Source organism: Vipera ursinii, assembly GCF_947247035.1.
Source record: "Vipera ursinii genome assembly, chromosome: 1".
In the NCBI taxonomy this organism is placed as follows: domain Eukaryota; kingdom Metazoa; phylum Chordata; class Lepidosauria; order Squamata; family Viperidae; genus Vipera; species Vipera ursinii.
The window spans coordinates 301,329,838-301,351,952 of NC_139512.1; the positions used below are offsets into that span (position 1 = coordinate 301,329,838).

General features: G+C 38.4%; 1 protein-coding gene across 2 annotated transcripts in view; it reads left to right on the forward strand.

The window, feature by feature from the left end:
- The first annotated feature begins 2,732 nt into the window (after positions 1 to 2,732).
- TOGARAM2 (TOG array regulator of axonemal microtubules 2) overlaps positions 2,733 to 22,115 on the forward strand; it is a 63,251-nt gene continuing 43,868 nt past the window's right edge. The window contains exons 1-3 of one of the 2 annotated variants that reach the window (XM_083356886.1): positions 2,733 to 2,810; positions 20,708 to 20,903; positions 21,403 to 21,537. In XM_083356886.1, coding sequence (XP_083213012.1) covers positions 20,876 to 20,903; positions 21,403 to 21,537 — 163 coding nt within the window. In that variant the 5' untranslated portion in view covers positions 2,733 to 2,810; positions 20,708 to 20,875. Of the gene's footprint in view, positions 2,811 to 8,133; positions 8,174 to 20,707; positions 20,904 to 21,402; positions 21,538 to 22,115 lie in introns of those variants that run through there. The other variant, XM_083356885.1, reaches the window with a different exon arrangement.

Consider the following 22,115-nt stretch of genomic DNA (forward strand, 5'->3'; position numbering starts at 1 on the left):
CTGATAATTGCACTGCATTGCATTGCTTTACAGAAAAGAGGGAACCTGCACAATGACTCCCTTTTTTACAACCCTGTCATCCTCTAATTCAGACTAGAGTCGGGGCTGGACAGAAAAGCAAAATTTTTATAGAAGTTGAGGAAATCCCAGGGATCCGATTTGCTGGAAACTTTTGAGGCAGCTAAGCAGGGCCTTGTCCCTGTCCCTGCTGAGGAAGCCCCTTCACTTGTTTGTTAAAATGGATTTGTACCTGCAAAATCAATTCCCACGGTGCTTTTTTGGTTATTTGCAAGCACGCAGAACAGCAAAACATTTGGGTTGCCAGATGCATACATTGCCAGGTGGTTTTAAACACACTAATTCAATATTTGTGGCGACCTTATAGAACATAGCTACCACGAATAATGAGAATTGACTATGTCAGGAATAGGGCATTGGTGGTTACCTTATAACAACAACAGCAGCAACAAAAAAAAATATTCTCACCACAAAAGCAATTGCTTAAAGAAATCCAGGTGCTTGGCAGCAACTGCTTCCTGCTGAAAGACAGGAGGGAATTGGGCATAATCTATTTTAACTTAATACTGTTCCTCTCTCTTTAGCTACAGTCCCGGGCACTGGGGGAATGTTGCAAGAATCTGCATAGAGCCAAAAAATACTCAGATCAATGACAGTGGTATTTTAAAGTGAAATCAGCAGGGTTGCTATGTAAATCTGTAAACCATCAAGCCACCTGGTCTCTTTTAAGGATCTATAGCAGAATACTATCAGTTCGAGCTGGGAGTGGAGAGGCAATATGAGAAAAGATGTGAGATTCCTTTCTCTTTGGTTGTTAGTTCTGATATATTTCTTGGAGCAGAATTAATCAGTCTAGCAGCCAAACACTAATGACTGACTAGGAACTAATTTTGGAGAGGCACAAATACCCATACGTGGATTTTTTGTAGGATAGTTACTTTTCCCCCTCAAATAATATATTTGTAAGGTATAAGCTCTAAAAATAAACAACCAAATGAGGCTTCCTGGAATGAGCTTTCTTTGGGACAGATTCTAGAACAATGATGCCATGACTTATATCTCATTGCCACAAAATGGAGAATCTTTGGCTTATGGGCCAAAGATAACAACTTGATAAAGTTTTTTTTTGCCATGATAAAAACTTGAGACTTTTTAGCTCAGAATATTTTCAGGCCTTTCTTGCTGCCATGCAGTGGTGACTCTGATTTCTGTGGGTTGGTGAATGGGGGATGGATCTCAAAAACATTTCCAAGATGTTAAACAGCTACATGATGAAAAAGAAAAAGGACACACATGTCATTGGTTTAACATAGTAAACCAGGAAAATGAGATGATATCAACAAACAATATACAAAGATCTAGAATAGTTATGGGTTACCTGAAAAGAAATGGGTTTGGTCTTCCAAATCCATTCCATTCCCATTCAGAAACTGTGCTAGCAATAACACAATTATGTGGGAATCCAGTTAGTTGTGACTTAGTCAACAAACCAGATTTTTTCAAAGAAATTGCTATATAACACGATGTGCATTTTCAGTCATGGTATGATTTCAGAGGGGACTGAAATAACTAGGTACATTTGGTCCACAGAAGAGATGACTGAAGGGGTATATGATAGTAATCTTCAAACAGCAGAAGGGTTGCCTCATTGAAGAAAGAGTGGACTTACTATCCCAAAGGGCAGGACCAGAACCTATAGGTCAGGGGTCTTCAAACTTGGCCCTTTTTTGACTTGTGGACCAACTCCCAGAATTCCTCAGCCAGGCATGATGGCTGAGGAATTCTGGGAGTTGAAGTCCACAAATCATAAAAGGACCAAGTTTGAAGATCCCTGCTACAGGTTAAAATTACAAGTAAGTATGTTCAGGTTAGATGCAACGAGGCACTTCCTCGCTGTATGAGCTCTCAGCCAGTGAAACAGACTGTCACATAAAGTAGAGAGGTCAGTTTTGCTAGAGGTCTTCCAACAGAGGCTAGATAGACATATGCCAGTGATATACTACTGGATCCTGAACTGAGCAGGGGGACTGGCTTAGATAATGTCTACTACCTTTTCCAACTCTCTGATTCTAAATTTTTATGCAAAAGCAGTAAGCACTGATTCAGTGAGGCATTGTCTTCAATCTGTCATATTATCTACTTCACAGGATTATTTGTGAGATATGTGACAAGAGAATTGCAAAACAATTTGTTCCCTCAGTAATACTCTAATCCAGTCAGTAACTGTTATCTAAAAGAAAACGTGAATGAGGAAAGGCTGTGAGGTGGCAATTTTCTCTACTCAGTAAGTAGAAGGTCTCCCTCCCTCCCTCGAGAATTTACAGCATCTTTTCTCTACTGGGGATGTACGTTTGCTCATGTGTTATTAGCTCCTGGAAGCAAAGGCCCAGTGCACACAATCCCCTTTCCTATTATTGTTGAGACTTTTTCAGAGTTAAGGTGCTGCCAGGTCACTTCAGTGCTCATCATGCAAATCCCCAGGAGAGACAGGCCAGCAAAATCTCTTCCTCACGCCACCGGCATCTCAAGACTCCTTAGAAAACATGGTTGCTATGCAGCCTTGTTTGTTCACGGTAGGTGACACTGTTTGCTGGCCTGCATGTGTAACCTGCAAGTGCAAGCTTATTAGCCTAGTGCTGAAGAGGGTTGGCCTTGAAGGGATACCCACAGCTTTTGAAAGCTGAGGAAGGACAAAATTATTAAGGGGAAAGGAAAGCAGTTGTACCCACCTTCTGAGGCTCTGCCACAGACAGCACATTTGTTCAGGATCCTGACATAAAAGACTAGAGCAGGTGAGTGACAAGAACTGCCTTCACTGCTGTTTGAGGGATCAGCCCTTTCCTCTAAGGCTGTTTACTCTGCCACAAGAACACAGCCTGTAGAACTTGTCATGCAGCCCTTAAGCTATTTTGCATTTATTTTTTAATTAAGGGATAAATGCTGTTCCATATCTGGTACAGGGCTTCCCAGATGGAGAGGCTAGTCAAACTCTTCAAAGAGAGGAGCAGCTATTTTTGGAAAACTGAAAAAAGGCCATCCAGGAGATCCTTGTAAGGAGTGCTATAAGAGTGTAATGTAAGAGTGAAGCTGAGGAGGATATGACGAGTTCTTACTTTGGTGGCCGATGGAATAGCTAGAAATTTGCAACGGCCTCTGTGAAAATGAGTCACAATACAGTAGATCATGGGGCAGAAAAATGATCTCAGAGTAATTTACCAACCAGCCAATCATTTTATCTTTTTGTAAATCACATAAATTGTGAGGTGGAATACTGGAGGGAAAAATCATCAGGTGGAAAGGTGCACATATGGCCTTGTCCACTGTGGTTGAGGGTTATGGAAGCTGAAGTCCCCATAACCGTCCCAAAACAGACTTACAGCATCTGGGATTAGGGGCTTACCCCGGTGGAACTGTCATTTAATAATCATAAGTTATATTAGGCAGTGTTTGTTTGTTTTTGTCTTAATGTAATGCACAAATTTACCATCAGTGGATTAATATTATGTATGGGTTACTCTGGTGTGTTCAATAAACCAAATCTGTTTAAATATAACCAATTGATTTTATCAAATGTGTGAAAAGTTGAAGCCTAGCAACTCTCTGGAAAGCTAGTTCCTGAAGATACTTTGCATTATGGATGATTTGTGGCTTTTTTCTGGGAAAGGAGAGAATATAGGAGTCTCCAGCCCATGGTACCAAAATTCCTAATAAAAAATCTCGAATTCCTTTCTATTAGAGTTCAAGCAATCTAAAATTTAAACGAACAAGGGTAATTTAAGTTATATGGCTTTGAAATAGGAAGCTCTACCAAAAACCTTATACACATTATTTTTTTAGAAATTTGAATAATGTTTTGATGGTTGTGTTACTAAAATAATAATTTTGCAATTTCTATAGTCCAATAATATGGATCAATGTTTTTGGTTTTTTTTACTGAGGAGTTTGAGAAACATGGCAGAGATGCCATTCATCTGATCTTGTTTGTTGCACTTTGGTGATGTAAACACATGATGTTTTCTGCTTCTTCAAAAGTCTTTTTGTGTCTAAGCCTGGGAATAATTTTTCTGAATTTCTCTCTAATCCCACCATTCATATATCCTTCAAGCTTTTTCTCTGTCTCTTGGTTTCCATACTTTACTGCAGCATTTCTCAACTTTAGCAACTTTAAGATGTGAGGACTTCAGTTTACAGAATTTCCCAGCCAACTGACTGGCTGGGAATTTTGGGAATTGAATTCCACGTATCTTAAAGCTGTCAAAGTTGAGAAATATTGCCTTAATGTACCAGGTGCCTTGAGGAATTCTAAGTGTATGAAGGAACTCCAGATTCTTCTGCTTCCCATCCATCTCTCTCTCTTGAATTATAGAGTCCAGGTTTCTCTGGAAATCTCAGTGCTGCATAAGTGTAACAAATTAACTGAATGAAGGCTGAATAGTGAAGTATTATTCTGTGCATCTGTGCATCTTGCAGCCTCCCTTAGTATCCCTTTACTATCTTAGTAAAGATAGCAAATCCCAGGCCTTCTTTGGAGGACCTGATTTGACCCATAGACACAGGCTGCAATGTCTGTGAGGGAACGCTTGATCTTTCCTTTTGGAAATTCCTGACAAAGTTTTTAAATTTCTGGCCATTCTCCTGCCATTGACAAGAAAGATGAGATTTTCGGCTCCCCATGGGGTTTGAAGCAGACGCTCCCTCAGCACATTATTAGAGATGTTTGCTGGTACGCTTTCTCCCTCTGGATTATTGTCTTGCTGCTTGCTACTTACCACAATACAGTGTGCCTCAGTATTGATGCTAGAAACTGCTTGGGAAGCTGGAGAAAGGAAGACGACAACCTTTTTTTTTTGGCTTAGAATCTTTTTTCCCCTAAGTACAGAAAGCAAAAAGAAGAAGCAGAAGTGGGCAAAAAAGCAAAACAGCCCTAAGGCTCCTGATCTTCTCTTTGATGGTAAGGGGAAGCAACAAAATATTCGAGCAATTTAAGATTGACAACTTTTTACTACTATTATTATTCAACTAACTAGTCTGTCTTTAATGAATAATGTTGAATCTGGTTAGCTGTTTCTAAGCAGTTGGCCACTCTGGAATAATCTCTTCTGGTTTCATGAAATGTGTGCAAATCAGAAGTTATAGACTTGAGAGATGTTCAAATTATTCTTGGCTCACCCACTTAATAAGTGTGACCTAGTCATGCTTCCCTGATAGAAGACCAACTAAAAACTTCTCAGGCAACCTTTTTTCTTTCTTTCTTGTAGTCTAGTTAAACCCAAGCAACAGGTCTGTGCTTTAGAGTTTGACTATACATATTTTAGAGTTATTAGAACATAATCATTCGATAATTCTTCCAGGATGCCTGAACTGACTGTGTCAAGTCTTACTTCTGAATTGTAAAGCAGAACTATTGATCCATTATCTTGGCTCTTATATTCCTTTGACCCAAAAGTTGCATTATTACTTCTGTCTGCCACATTTATATGTTATGACAAGAAATTGGAACAGGTTTTCCCTGTCCTCGTTATGGAAAAATAACCAACATAAATCTAAAATAAATAAAAAAGATTTCTGATTCTTTACCATTTTAGTCTAAATCTCTACGTATGTTAAGAAATATTGGAAAAAAACCTTGCTTTGAATGTCATTTGGATTAGTCCTAATATATGTATATTACTTGGCATGGATTTCATTTTTAATTCTTCCTTTTAATGTAAAACACACCTATCTATTCATTTAACATAATGTATTTGGCTTTTGTTAGTTAATGGAAGGAGCAAAGAATGTTGCATCTTGCCTTTAGCTCTTACATAGACTGCTCTTACGTCCTTGTCTCTCTGAATGCCACCAGTAGCTCTACCTGTTGGAACTCAACTTTCTTATAACATTAGAAGCATACAATTTGCATTTTTAAGAAAGCCAACATCAACGGGCTGCTTCTTAGAATCATAGACTCTTATTTTTCCGGAACACATACTGTCTCAAAATGCTCAACTGTTTCTTTCTGCCTCTCTCTTGACCGTTCTATCTCCTTATCGTTCCTTTTTTACATGTACACCTTGTTCCTTCCCTTTAGATTAAAAACAAGTTTTACATTCCAATGTGTCATGTGTTATTCTGAAAGCAGTCACTCTGCTTGATAAATAGAATGGCTGTATTGATTAGTGTGAATTGACCAACGTTCTGGCTAGCATTATGCTTATTTAACATTTGTTTTAGCAGCAGCATTACAAAAGATATGAGTAGGACTTAACCAACTGGAAAGGTATGTAGTTTTATTTCAGTCACCTTTTTCTTATCTTTTCAGTGAGTTCACAGCTATTACAGATGGTTCATATCTACAAAGCAAAGTTAGTAGCCAGATGGTCTCTTTATCCATTTAGCAGCAAGCAGCTGTCTCCCTATTATTATCTTGGATTATAGTCACTAGGTCCCAAACTGAAATCTTATTCCTCCTATGTACAATGCAAGAACATTCAGTATAAAATAGTTAGGAAAGATTAAATGTTGAAATAAGAGATCCTGCCACAGTTTTTATTGTTAGTGAAATATATTTTTAGGTGAACTCTAACTAGACCATTGCAAAAATTATTTAATGAACATGAATCTATGAGGCATAGAAAGTGAAGTTTCAGCTTGTGGAGTCATGCAGAAAGTAATAGATAGGAAAGTCAAATCATGAAGGTAATATACAAATGGTCCAGTTTTTGTAATTAGGTGGGAACTCGATTTTTGCCTATCCTTCCAAGTCCATTCTTTAGACTAGAGAGGCAACTGAAAACCTCTCAGAGAAGTGACGTATTGAAGCATGCTGTGGTTCCTCAAGTAAATGGTGGGCTGAATGCCAGCAGGCCTATGCTCCAGCACTTATAGACAAAATGATGGAATCAGGTTCAGGAGCCTTTTGTGTTGACCTTGATTGTACAGTTTAGCTAAGAACAAAAAGTTCTTTACTCATGCACATGCCAAAATGCAACGCACTAAGAGCTCACTGCTTTCAGGGTTTCAGTGGTAAATTCAAGTATGAAAATTTAGAATAAGTGCCAGTCTTAAAATATAAATATTTCTTCACATTTTTGACATTAATTGCAAATTCTCTCCCGTTTTCTCTGCTCAAAATCCATAATTATTTTATTTATTTATTTATTTTATTTTAATTCCATTTATATCCCGCCCTTCTCCGAAGACTCAGGGCGGCTTTACAAACTTAGCAGTAGCCTTCATTCTATGTATATGCCTGCTTATTAGGGCTTTCACACACCCCAAGCGGCATTATTACAAAGTCAGCTTATTGCCCCCAACAATCTGGGTCCTCATTTTGTGCTGGTTTTAATTGTTTTAGAACTATTGGGCACCCAGGGTCACTTGGTTGAGTTGGATCACAATGGAAATTAAATCAATAAACATATAATATAATATGTAACTGTATCTAGCCTGCACTTGAGCTACTAAAAATTGCCTACTTACTGGCCTGTCTGGCTCAGCTTTGAGGAAATATATTAAATATATCCAATACAATGAGAGTGGCTTTAAAAAAAACAGAAAGAAAATAGAGAGACCTGATATTCAGCATATGATGGGCCTGTATTTGTGGTGGACATACCTGTATATCATCACTAAATACTGAAATAATAAGAAAGAATGTATATGTGTGAACCAGCCCTCTTTCTCACGAAGAACAAATGCCCCAACTCGTAGACTGATTTAATGTTGAAATGAGCAGGGAGAGGAACTGGAAGCTGTTCCCATCATGAGCGTCTTCATGACAAGATTCTGATCTAAAGGTCATTGAAGTGAAAAGAAGCATGTCATTGACTGCATGGTCCCTAAGAAGAATGAATGAGAATATACTCTCTGTCCTTGCGTCTTTGTTTAACTGTGAAAGCTTGTTGCACAATCCATCAGCCACCTTTCAGAAATCCGTGCATCTTGGCCACAGCTCTAATGGAGACAGTAACAATATGTACTCTGAAAACATTGGGCAAGGTGTTTAAATAATTTGCCATGACCTAAAGTTGCCACTCCATGGACGTGTCAAATTACAGCGAGAGTTGGATTCAAAAACCACTCAGTCTCTCCCCTCCCTTATTCAAATTCATGCCTCTGCTTATAATCAGTCTCAGTTACCCTGTGATTAACTTGCTTGATGCAACGTCTAAAGGTAGCTATCCTTTTAAAGAATCATTTCCTCTGGGAGCTCAAGAATTAAGAACATAAAATAGGTTACAATTTCCTTTATGGGAAAGCTTTTAATAAGTAACATTACTGAATTCTACTTTGCTTCAATGCTAGGTATAAGGTTTTAGATATAATGGATTTTTGTGGCTGAGTTTGCATTTTTAATAATTCTATGCTTTGGATTTTTTTAAAAAAAGAATGGTAAGTCATGAAAACCCTAGCTGGGCATTTCAAAAGGTAATTGCAAGTATACATAACCTGAAAACAGGATTGTGTTGAGTAACTTTGCTCCCAGTGCTGGATGTGCTATATTTATACTTTTGTTCAGCCTGCTTCCGGTAGTTCTGTATGTCACAAGGGTCTTACTATCAAGGAGGTACTATATTTCACTAAAAGCTTTTCTTCTATGTTGTAAATTATTTTAAATCAGTTCTGGGCTCTTTTGCTTCCAAAAATATATCTTTTCCTTTTTGCTGGGTGAGGGTCATTCAGGAATGTCTCTTCTCTCATTGTTTTGTTTTCTCCAGGCTGAACATACCATATATAGTCATGAATAAGTGAAGAATTATAGGTGCCAAAATATACCCAAAAGTTTGGGTTTGGCTTATTGATGGATGGGCTTATCTGCAAGTATGTATGGCGATTCTTTTCAAAAGTATCCTTATATCCTGTACATACCTGTATATAAATCCATCTGTGGATAAGCTGACTCTGGGATTTTTAACCAAAATACTATGAAAAGTTAGATAATTCATGAATTACTTATGTGAAAATTAAAACATATGAAAAATTCAAGGTCTGCCTTATCTGAGGATGGGCTTATATGTGAGGGTATATAGTGTGTAGGGACGCGGTGGCTCAGTGGGTTAGGACGATGAGCTTGTCGATCAGATGGTCGGCAGTTTGGCGGGTCGAATCCCAAGTGCCGCATAACATAGTGAGCGCCTGTTATTTGTCCCAGCTTCTGCCAACCTAGCAGTTCGAAAGCACGTAAAAATGCAAGTAGAAAAATAGGGACCAATACGGTGGGAAGGTAATAGCGTTCCGTGCGCCTTTGGCGTATAATCATGCCAGCCACATGACCATGGAGACATCCTCGGACAAGCACTGGCTCTTCGGCTTTGAAACGGAGATGAAAGGCAACAGGGAGAAAGCAGAACTATTTAATTCATTTTTTGCATCTGTCTTTACACAAAGGGAAAAAACAGTGCAACCTACCAAAACTAGTGCCATAAAAAACAGAATAGAAATGCAAGTTAAGATAGGCAAGAAAATGGTAAGTGAGCACCTGTCCAGCCTAGACGAGTTCAAATCACCAGGACCAGATGGATTACACCCCAAGGTTCTCAAGGAACTGGCAGACATGATCTCAGAACCACTGAACTATATTTTTCAAAGATCCTGGAGCACTGGGGAACTACCAGAGGACTGGAAGAGAGCTGATGTAGTTCCCATCTTCAAAAAAGGGAAAAAAACAGATCCAGGAAACTACAGACCTATCAGCCTGACCTCAATACCTGGGAAGATTCTGGAAAAGATAATCAAACAACTAATCAGCGAACACCTTGATGTGAACAAAGTTATCACTAAAAGCCAACATGGGTTTGTCAAAAACAGATCGTGCCAGACAAAACTTATTGCATTTTTTGACCAAGTGACAAAACTAGTGGACCAGAGGAATGCTGTAGATTTAATTTACTTGGATTTCAGTAAGGCATTTGATAAAGTAGATCACAACCTACTACTTAATAAGATAGAAAAATGTGGGTTAGATAGCATCACCACCAGATGGATTCGTAGCTGGCTGACAGGCCGTACTCAGTGTGTGGTTGTCAATGGAACTGCATCTACATGGAAGGAAGTGTGTAGTGGGGTGCCCCAGGGCTCTGTTCTGGGCCCAGTGCTCTTCAACATCTTCATCAACGATTTGGATGAGAGTGTTATGGAATTTAGTTGTGCAGAGGTCTCCTTGTGCTACCAAAGAGTTGCACAGACAAGGAAGGGCACTGAGAGCAGTAAAAGTCACACAAGAATACACTGAGTTATAAAAACAAAAAGTAGTTTACTTTTGAGGTGGTGTAAAAACAAAAATGCACAGTCAAAAAATAAACAGTCCAGGTCATAAACAATAGCAACAGTCCAAGCTACAAAGTCTTCTTACCGGTCCAGAGGTCAATACACAGCTTAGGTTTACAACAGTAGTAAACCAACAGCAGAGCAAAAACAGTAACAGTAGATATCAGTGAATTCAGAGAGAGAGAGAAGCTAAGTTACTAGCTTCCTCTTATGGCCATGAGAACACTTACACACCCATTGGCCAATTAACATCTTACAGCCATAGCATTATGGTTAATATATTTTCAACCCAACATTGTAGGCTAACACCATATGCCTAACATTCTCCCCTTTGGGTAGAATAATATATAACTCTTACAATCTTATGCACATTCTTTCACAATTAGCATTGTGTTTCACAACACTTTGTACCTTCGTAAAATGGTCTGCAATATTTACATCAGATGAACAATACTCTAGCTGTATTAATTTTTCTTTGACACATTGTCTGACATTTAAATAACGAAGATCAGTATGTTTAGATCTTGTTCTTACTGCAGCATTATTTGCCATCTTTATCGCAGCCTGATTGTCCTCATACACAATGAATGGATCATTTACATTTAAACCCATATCTAACAATAATTGTTTGTACACTAGCAGTTCTGTACATAACACTGATAGACATGAAAATTCAGCCTCCATTGTAGATAAGCTTATGTGCTTTTGTCTAATGGACCTTAAGTAGTTGCCCTCAGACTGGGTGCAAACACCTCGTCATAATCCTCAGTAGTTTGGGCAAAACCTTGTGCAACCAAAAGTGCCTTATGGGTTACGGTCCCATCTACTCCTTTCTTTATCTTATATATCCATTTGCAACCTATAGCTTGCTCACCAGGTGGCAGTTTTGCTTTCACATAAACCTTAAGATCCTGCAAAGACTTCAACTCCCTGTTCATTGCAGCTTTCCATGATGCCTGTTCCTTTTCAGGATGCATCCTGATCTCATCATAGTTAGATGGCTCTACACTAACTTGACATATACTAGCTTCATAGCGATCAGGTGGATGTCTGATGAATGGCAAGGAATTACAGGGCTTTGAATTTCTGACTCCTTTCCTTCCTCTGTTTCCTCTTTTATCTCCCCTATCTCCTTTTCATCTTTTATATTTACAGGAGAAGTATTATCATTACTAGTTACGTTATCAGAGGAGTCCTCAAACACTAGAGGATCAGTATTAACAGTTACTTGCTCTAACCTATCCCAACCAACGTGCTCAAGGAATTTTGCACTTGCATTGTTATATACATTAGTTGTGCCTCGTTCCCAGAAGCGATAGGATCTATGGTTAGCTTCATAACCTACAAAGTATAATTGCCTAGCCCTATGTTGGCCTTTACTCCTGAGTTGTGCAGGAATGTGGACCCAAGCTGGGGTGCCAAACGTGTGCAGATAATCAAGGTTTGGTCTTCTACTGTGCCATATTGTATATGGTATTTTACCAGTAGAAGTATTAACAACTATATTCAGAACATGGTTTGCACATTTTGCTGCCTCCCCCCACAGTCTATCTGTTAAGCCAGAATCTCTTAACATGGTTCTCATCATGGCTTGTAACGTTTGCCCACGTCTCTCAACAAATGCATTATGTTGAGGCCTATAAGGGACTGAACGTTTATGCTCAATGCCAGCTGATTCTAACATATCAACAAAACGCTTATTTGTAAATTCAGTGCCATTATCAGTAATTATGCACTGAACCTTTCTCTTTGTTTTTCTCTCCACAAACTTCAGCCAGTTTGCAAATTGTTGGAAAGTGTCTGCCTTTGACTTAAGCAGATAACAAAATCCATATTGAGAGTAGTGGTCCAATATACTTAAAATATAACATGACCCTCCTAAACTTGGTTTCATGGGTCCAATTAAATCAGTAAACACAACTTCCAAAGGAACAGTTGTTTTGAAACCGGTTAACCTGTTTGCAGGAGTTGCCTTACTCTTTTCCTGATTACAGGCATTGCAATTCAAATACTTACTACATGGCTTCAGTTTAATTCCGTCTACTAACTCAACTGTTTTACGTAGTGAGTTAAAGTTCACATGCCCTAACCGCCTATGCAATAAATGTATACATTCATCATGTGGCTTCTTATTCTCACATATTGAGTTAGCTCTAACTGTACTAACCTGGTTACTTGTGAGCAAGAATAAACCATTTTTCAAATTAGCAGTTACACAGGTTCCATTCCTCTCAATAGTGCATTGCTCCCCTCTGAATGTTACCACAAACCCAACTTTAACCAATTCCCTTACAGATAACAGGTTGAATCTTAGTTTAGGTATATATAACATAGGTAACTGTTCATCAATGCATGGACAATAGGAATTACCTTCACCAGAGGCCTTCATCCTCCAACCGTTGGCTAGTGAAACATATTGGTTGCTGTTTTTCATATTAACAAACCTCTTTTTTTCTTTAGTAATGCATTGTGAAGCCCCACTATCAACAACCCACAATTCATTGTTTCTGGATGTTGATTCATCAGAAACAGCCAAACCAATGCTCTTCTTAGCCTTCCCACTGCTATTCACATTCTGTTTTCTACCCTTTCTACAGAATTTGGCTATATGCCCTCTAGCCCCACAAGAAAAACATTTCTTGACATTGTAAGCAGTGGAGAATGGCTGCTCCTCTCGTGGCTGTGTCTCTCTCAGCTGGTCTCTGTCATGCCTCCTTCTGGACTCTTCCAGCAGTCTCCCAGTAATGTTAGTCAATGTCAGTTCCTCTCTGGTCAGGACTTCCAAAGAAGAAACATACCCATCATAACTCTCATCCAAAGATGACAGAATAATGTAGACCTGATGCAACTCTGAAAAAATCAGCTCCTTTTCATGAAGCTCTTGAAAAGTTGCCTTCATGTAATTTAAATGGGTCAGCATATCTCCATTCTTCTGCAGACGAGCCCTAAACAGCTTACGTGTAAGGTGTATATGTGCACCCACACTGTCTCGAAAGTAAAGCCTTCGCAAAACGCCCCAACACCTAGCAGCAGACTCCTCACCACGAATATGGATAAGCTGCTGGTCATTCAGTGTTAGTCCAATAATGCAAAGAGCTTTCTCATTGTTTCGTTTAAAGTCGTCTAACTTCTTTGCATCCTCTTCGTCATCTGGATCCCAAGAAGTAGTATCAGGTGGGTTATTTACAACAGTCCATAGTCCTTCCTTGCGCAAAAGCAAGCAGCATTTCGTGGACCAGGAAACATAGTTTGTCCCATCCAACCGGGTTATCCAGGAGATGCCTGACAACAGTTCTTGTGCCATTTTACACCAAAAAGCTAACACAAACTCAGCTAGGAATACTGTGTGTACTTACTCTCAGTACAGGCCTGGGCCCATAACCAGTGTTATGGAATTTAGTTGTGCAGAGGTCTCCTTGTGCTACCAAAGAGTTGCACAGACAAGGAAGGGCACTGAGAGCAGTAAAAGTCACACAAGAATACACTGAGTTATAAAAACAAAAAGTAGTTTACTTTTGAGGTGGTGTAAAAACAAAAATGCACAGTCAAAAAATAAACAGTCCAGGTCATAAACAATAGCAACAGTCCAAGCTACAAAGTCTTCTTACCGGTCCAGAGGTCAATACACAGTTTAGGTTTACAACAGTAGTAAACCAACAGCAGAGCAAAAACAGTAACAGTAGATATCAGTGAATTCAGAGAGAGAGAGAAGCTATGTTCCTAGCTTCCTCTTATGGCCATGAGAACACTTACACACCCATTGGCCAATTAACATCTTAAAGCCATAGCATTATGGTTAATATATTTTCAACCCAACATTGTAGACTAACACTATATGCCTAACAGAGGGGATAGATGGGGAACTCATCAAATTTGCAGATGACACCAAGCTGGCAGGAATAGCCAATACTCCAGAAGATAGGCTTAAGATACAGGAGGATCTGGACAGACTCGAACACTGGGCACTATCTAACAAAATGAAATTCAATTGCGAAAAAAGTAAGGTTCTGCATTTAGGCAGGAAAAATCAAATGCACAGGTATAGTATAGGTGGTACCTTGCTCGATAGTAGTAACTGTGAGAGGGATCTTGGAGTCTTAGTGGACAATCACTTAAATATGAGCCAGCAGTGTGCTGCAGCTGCCAAAAAAGCCAACACAGTACTAGGCTGCATTAACAGAGGAATAGAATCAAAATCACGTGAAGTACTAATACCACTTTACAATGCCTTGGTAAGGCCACACCTGGAATACTGCATCCAGTTTTGGTCACCACGATGTAAAAAAGATGTCGAGACTCTAGAAAGAGTACATAGAAGAGCAACAAAGATGATTGGGGGACTGGAGGCTAAAATATATAGGGAACGGTTGCTGGAATTGGGTATGTGTAGTTTAATGAAGAGAAGGGTGAGGGGTGACATGATAGCAGTGTTCCAATATCTCAGGGGCCGCCAGAAAGAAGAGGGAGCCAAGCTATTCTCCAAAGCACCTGAAAGCAGGACAAGAAGCAATGGATGGAAACTAGTCAAGGAGAGAAGCAACCTAGAACTAAGGAGAAACTTCCTGACAGTTAGAACAACTAACCAGTGGAACAACCTGCCTCCAGAAGTGGTGAATGCTCCAACACTGGAAGTTTTTAAGAAGAGACTGTACAGCCATTTGTCTGAAATGGTATAGGGTTTCCTGCCATTGCAGGGGGTTGGACTAGATGACCTCCAAGGTCCCTTCCAACTTATTATTATTATTATTATTATTATGAGCACCGGCCCCTAGAGTTGGAAACGACTAGCACGCATGTGCGGGGGAACCTTTACCTTTATCTTTATAGTGTGTAGATTTAATTCTTACCTTCTCTTAAGACTTGGTTGTTTGAACAGGCCGGCCTGGACTGAGGGATTGGATTTTAGAGTTTAAATTTTAAAAATTTTAAATTTTAGAATGTATTTATTACTTAGGGCTATTGATTTAATTCTTATTTTAATTTTTATACCTTGTGTGTTGTTAGCATTTTAATTGCCCTGTACACCGCCCCGAGTCCTTGGAGAGGGGCGGTATATAAATCTAAATAAATAAATTAAAAAAAACATATTTACTACTTTTTGGTGAACCCAGTGTCAAGCTCTGGGAAAATCAGGAGATTCAGGCAGTTCAAATGAGTATAATTATTTATTGCAAGCTTAAGCTCAAGCTCTCTACAAGAATATGACCAACCAATGGTCAAAGGAAATGAGATAAGAGGCATTCAAGGCAGATTGACTTAGATGACTTGCAAGCACATAGGGAATTATGGTGTATTTGACCCTTCCCTTGGGCTTAGCCTGATCATCTCCTGCATACAGTTTCCAACATGAACATCTCCTTTTGTACTTTTCTGTGCCACTTGGATCCTTACATTAACATTTAATCAATCAATCAATCAAAAAGTATGCCTGAAAACACATGTGCTAGTTCCAGAATTACTTTTACTTTTGAGAATGCCACTGATCCCTAAAAAAGCCTCATAACCTTCTTTAAAGAATAAAAAAGAGCAAGCCATTTACAGATGATTTGCTTGGAAGTGTAACTAACCACTATCCTTAAGACTAAGAAGAGATATGGGAACTTGGCTTATTTAGAAACTTTTCATTGCAGATGTTTGCCTTATAAAATGTGCAGGTTTTTTTTTAGCATGAAACATTCAATTTGTCTTGGCATTTGACACTATCTTATTTAATCTTATTTAATCATTCATATGTTCAAATTTAGTGATTCACAGAGCAGAGTGCCAAAGAGAAGAAATCTTCCATAGGGAAGATGCCTAAGCAATGACTGTCAGGTTATAGCATGATAAGTGGAGAAATAAATTATATCCAAATTCATAGTTAATTGGCTGATTTCATGTTGAGGCATACATGGAAGCACTCTCAATATTTCATTTTTATTGGATGAGTAAATCAATATTTCTTATTGTTCTATCCCAGGTTCATATTCTATTGTCATGGTTTAAGCAAGCACAAAGCGCTCAATTTGTCTTTCCAGATTTTGTCTTCACAAGCCAATCTCCTTGCAGTGATTGATCAGGTTGATTCCTTGTGGAAATGTCTCTTCTTTTTACTGTGGAATTAAGATATTTGTTATAATAATCAAGCTTGCTCATCACTGAAATATACATCACAGGCTCTTTCCATACTCTGTACTCTAAGATCCAAAGAATTTAGTCTCTAAACAATTGACTGCTACATGTGGGCCACTTTCACAGGGGACATTTGGCATTGATTATGAAATCACCACATGATACTTTTGCCGTGTGATTGTTTTGGGTTCCCCAAGGCTCGTCCACCCATCTATTTTCATGCCTTTTTTATGAAGCAGAAGAGTCATACAATTACAAATAAACATGAGTTAATTTAAGTTGCATTCAAGTCAATTCAGTACTGATTACTGATGATTCCTTTGGCATTTAATGATGTTGCTTTCCTGCCAGTTAATTGCCAGTTAATTCTGTGGCAATTTTTAGTGGGTTCTTTGTGTTAGCAATTTCATAACCTGTATGCAAATCTGGGGCTCAGATCAGGCAAACCTGTTGTAGTAAGTCTGACTTAATAATAATGTAATCTTGTCACAAATCACTCACTTTCTTGCTGCTCTTACATGTTCTTAAAGAAAGCATGATCTACATCTGAATCATTAGATAGAGAGGACTGTTTGCTTAAAGTGAAAGATGCTGGACAATGGTGGTGATAGCTCCCAGGTGCAGCTGCAAAAAGGTGTTCTCTCAAGACAAGAGTCAGTAATAAAATCCAACTATTTATCTGTAGGATGAATGGTAAAAGTATTTTGTTGTTTGCTTCAGACAGAAAAATATCTCGGAGCAGTCTTGCTGTATGCAATATTGTGTATTAATAAATTTCATAGATAATGCTTTGCCTGACTACCTACTTTCAATATGACAGACAAATATACCAATAAATAAGAGGAACACCCATGGGATCACTGGTCTCAGGACTCATAGCAGAGACCATAATACAGCATGTAGAAACTGAAGCAATCCCACATATACAATCAAGAGTATGGGTCGATACGATGAAACAATGCCATCATAATAAAATAGGAACAACTAAAGGTAAAGACACCTGAAAAAAACAACATCATTTTGAAAGGAATAAAATTCATAAGAGAAGAAGAAAGCAATATATTGACCTTCCTGGATATCTTTATCAACAGAAGTAATGGCTGTTTAATAAAGTTTATTCTAAAACTACCCACACAAACCAAGTGCTCCATTACCTAAGTAACAACCCAACTTTCCACAAGAGAGGCTGTCTAAGAACACTTTTAGATGAGCACAAGCCCATCTAAACAGCAACCCTGAACATCAGAAAAAGGACATAGATCAGGGGTGGGTGTCAAACTGCTGGCCCGCAGGGTGGACACATCATCCAGAAGCTGTGCCCACCCCATTGCCGGCAATGGCAAAACCGCCCCGATACGTTGCGCGACGTCCCGTGACATTGCGAGTTTGACATGTCTGATATAGATGATCTCTACAACATCTTCCAACAAAATGGATACACATGCAACTTTATCAAAAAGTACCTAACCACTCAACCCAGTACAACATAACTCACACAAGCTATGAAAAAGGATAACACTTCCGTACATCAAAAACATCTCAGAAACAACCAACAGACTATTACAAATATTATCATAGTACACAAACCAACTAAAGCTCTCCAAAAATCTTAAGTAAAACATCTTAAGTAAAAGACCCAGTAGCCGTTTTAAAAAAACCCAGGAGTCCTCTACAATTTACAGTAAAGGACTGTAATAGCCACTATGTAGGACAGATAAGAGACTAGCAGAGGGCATCCACGAACATCAACTAGCAGCCAAGAGACATCATGAAAACTCTTTAATTGTATAGTATGGGGAGAGACTTGACCATAATTTCAACTGAGCATCCTACACCAAGTTAAGTCCCAAATGCTAGAAAATTCCTGGAATTTTCACATACACACATACACACATACACACATACACAGAAGCCAGCAACAGGCATGTGAAGATGTTGTTGTTAGTTGCGAAGTCGTGTCCGACCCATTGCGACCCCATGGACAATGTTCCTCCAGGCCTTCCTGTCCTCTACCATCTTCTGGAGTCCATTTAAGCTCACGCCTACTGCTTCAGTGACTCCATCCAACCACCGCATTCTCTGTCGTCCCCTTCTTCTATTGCCCTCAATCTTTCCCAGCATTAGGCTCTTCTCCAGTGAGTCCTTCCTTCTCATTAGGTGGCCAAAGTATTTGAGTTTCAGCTTCAGGATCTGGCCTTCTAAAGAGCAGTCAGGGTTGATCTCCTCTAGGACTGACCGGTTTGAAGATAAGTACATCCTATTCAAGTGAGACAATCAAAAAGCTAGAAAAGGAAACAAAAAACCAAAACATCTCTTCATCAGCAATCAATATCCAGATAAGCAGAGATAAACACTAGGATTAATATCAGACCAACGATCAAGCAATAAACAATACTCCAATCAAGGAACAACCAACTCAGAGAAACAAGCAATAAACAACAACCTAAGCAAGGAACTACCATACAGTAAACAAGAACATTCCTACCAAAACCACTTTTATATAAACAAAGAGCAAAGCCCACTGCTCTTTGATGGGTACCTAGTTGGTACCTAGTTGGGTAATGAAATGTCTGCAAGAAAATAATCAAGCTCAAAGAGAATCCCACAAATTTGATTTTTCTGATACTGGACATAGATTGACCTGATTTGCATCTCCAACAGAAATGTGATGATTGTGACCTAGTGAGCTTGTGGACTTTCCATTTCTGTGAAATTCTTAATGCAATGGTTCTTGATTGAAAACTTTGTAAGAAGGTGTATTAAAGTTATATTTATTTGCAGATTTTATATCCTTGATGTCAACAATTGTAAACATTGTATTCAGTTAAAAATAAATATGAAGCATAATAACACAAAATAATAGACTACTAAAGCATAAAATCATTTAAAATATGGAAGAAAAAGAAAAAAACTGGATTCATACATTAGTCTTCAGCAAAGTAGTTAAGAGATATGGTGTCTCCTGAATGACAAGGAGGAAGAGCCACTGCAGAAAAGGCCTATTTGTCTTTAAGAGTAAGATGGATAGGTAGATGCAGCATGGCCTCTTCTGTTGATCTTGGTGACCATCTGATTCTATGGGAAGGAAAGGCATCTGCAGTTTCTTATAGTTCCAGATTGCATCAGGCAGATAGGCCAAAAGCAAAAACCTTTGTCTCAATTACTAATAGCCATCATCTAAAACTAATAATACAGTATCTACTGGTATCCCATTCAACACATCCACTCTTATATTCTGCTCAGCTGCAATCTCAGGCAAAGAGCAAAGGTGGCTCCACAAGAGCACTAGAGCACACAAGAGTAATCCAACATCTAATGTGAGGTTACCAGTGCATGTACTGTTGTAGCTAGAAAAAGCTATTCTTTTTGTTATATCTGCTATAGAGTACCAATTGAAGATGGTATTTTCCTCATAGTCCTTTATGAACATTTATGAATTTAGGAGCACCACAAATTATAAATCTGCTGTTTTTGAGGTGTTACATACTCCACCATTATCAGACTTCTCAGCCAAGAACAGGCAAACTTGGTTGTCATCCCTGAGAAGTTTCTGATTTATCAGGTTCCACAAGGCAACATAAAATGTCTTCATTGTAAACAACCCGTCTGACTTTCAGTTTCACATCCACATCTACTTACCATGGAATTCCATACCCTGCCACCTTGGAGAACTGTTGTCATCTAGACTAAAGGCTAACTTCCTATTCTGTATTTGCAACTTGGTTAATAACTCAACATGACTATTTCACTCAGTATGGCAACTGCATGATTTTTTTTAAATAGATGATTTTTGTATAGGATTTTTAAAATGTATGAAGCAGTTCTCAATTCTTTATTTTGCTTATTTAGCTGTCATAAATTTATGCAAGGGACGCGGTGGCTCAGTGGGTTAGGATGCTGAGCTTGTCGATCAGAAGGTCAGCAGTTTGGCGGGTCAAATCCCGAGTGCCGCGTAACAGAATGAGCGCCTGTTACTCATCCCAGCTTCTGCCAACCTAGCAGTTTGAAAGCACGTAAAAATGCAAGTAAAAAAATAGGGACCACTACAGTGGGAAGGTAACAGCGTTCCGTGCGCCTTTGGCGTCTAGTCATGCCGACCACATGACCACGGAGACATCCTCGGACAAGTGCTGGCTCTTCGGCTTTGAAACGGAGATGAGCACTGGCCCCTAGAGTTGGAAACGACTAGCACACATGTGCGGGGGAACCTTTACCTTTAAATTTATGCACTATTTCCTATTAAAATGTTTAATGGTGGCAACACTTTATGGCTAAATCAAAATAATTGATAGTAACAATTGTGCATTTAAATTTTTTTCTGGCAGGTGAGAATGTAATAATCATAAAGATTATGCTATACATTGTGATGTTGGTACTGTCCCTTCATGCAGAAACTGAGATATTCTGGGAAAGAAGTAACAGCAGTTCTGGGTCCAGAAAAATGGAGTAAAAGTTGCAACTCCTTAGCTGTGCAGGTATCTCAGGCTCTTCGAGGCGCATGGCAACACATGATGATTTTACAGCAGGTAAAGACTTTCCTTTCCTTTCCTTTCCTTTCCTTTCCTTCCTTTGCTTTTTTTTTGTTGCAAATTCTCAGAATGGAGGTCTGCTTATACACTGAGTTTCCCTGATCCCTCCTGGAGCCAACCTGAGGCAAAACAAGGGATATGCAAGACTTGAAGGATTAGCAAATGATCGTTCTCCCTTCTTCCTTCCATTATTCATTATTTTATTTTATTTTATTTTATTTTATTTTATTTTATTTTATTTTATTTTATTTTATTATTTTAATTTTAATTTAATTTAATTTAATTTAATTTAATTTAATTTAATTTAATTTAATTTAATTTTATTTTATTTTATTTTATTTTATTTTATTTTATTTATTTATTTATTTATTTTATTTTATTTTATTTTATTTTATTATTTTATTATTTTATTTTATTTTATTTTATTTTATTTTATTTTATTTTATTTTATTTTATTTTATTTTATTATTTTATTTTATTTTATTTCATTTTATAGGAAAGTACCAAGCTCAGGTTGCAATATATTGTGGCAGGATTCCCAAACTAAAATCTGGATGCAAGTCATCTAGAGGAGGAAGCATTGATTCTACTTTGCAGCTCCATGGAAATGGATGGATGAGAACACATGAAGGTGAGGACCCTGCTCTGGGTATGACTGGCAGCCTAGATATGGGTATGGTTGTGACCCCAATAAACAGAATTAATGAGACTTAAACTGTTTTTCTCTAGTATCCAGCAGAGCTTTGTATGAGTTTTATTGCCCAATCTGTGTGTATGTTCACACACACATTTCAGTGACTTTTATGTACACACAGAACTCCAAAGTGCTGCAGCTTGAGCAATAATCTTGGGATTAGCTGAAGCCATAAAATAGCAATTATCAATATAATATGTGTGAAATCTTATGGAAACTTGCAAGTATTGAGACAATTTGAAACTGGGAGGAGAAGCAGAACTAGTCAGCCTTTCAGTAGTGATGTGGCAAATTTAAGTCTACCTCATGAAAAACCTATCCAAAGCAATTCAATAATATACTGCATAATGCTGATCTGCTGTCAAACCAGGAACATATTACAGACACAACAAAACTGGAATTTTATATAAAGATATTGGCATCATGATATTGCTGTGCTGATTTTTAGATAGTGTTCATTCTATGCTACTCAATAGTCTTTCAAATTATAAGGCCTTTTAATAGCTGTTCCCCCC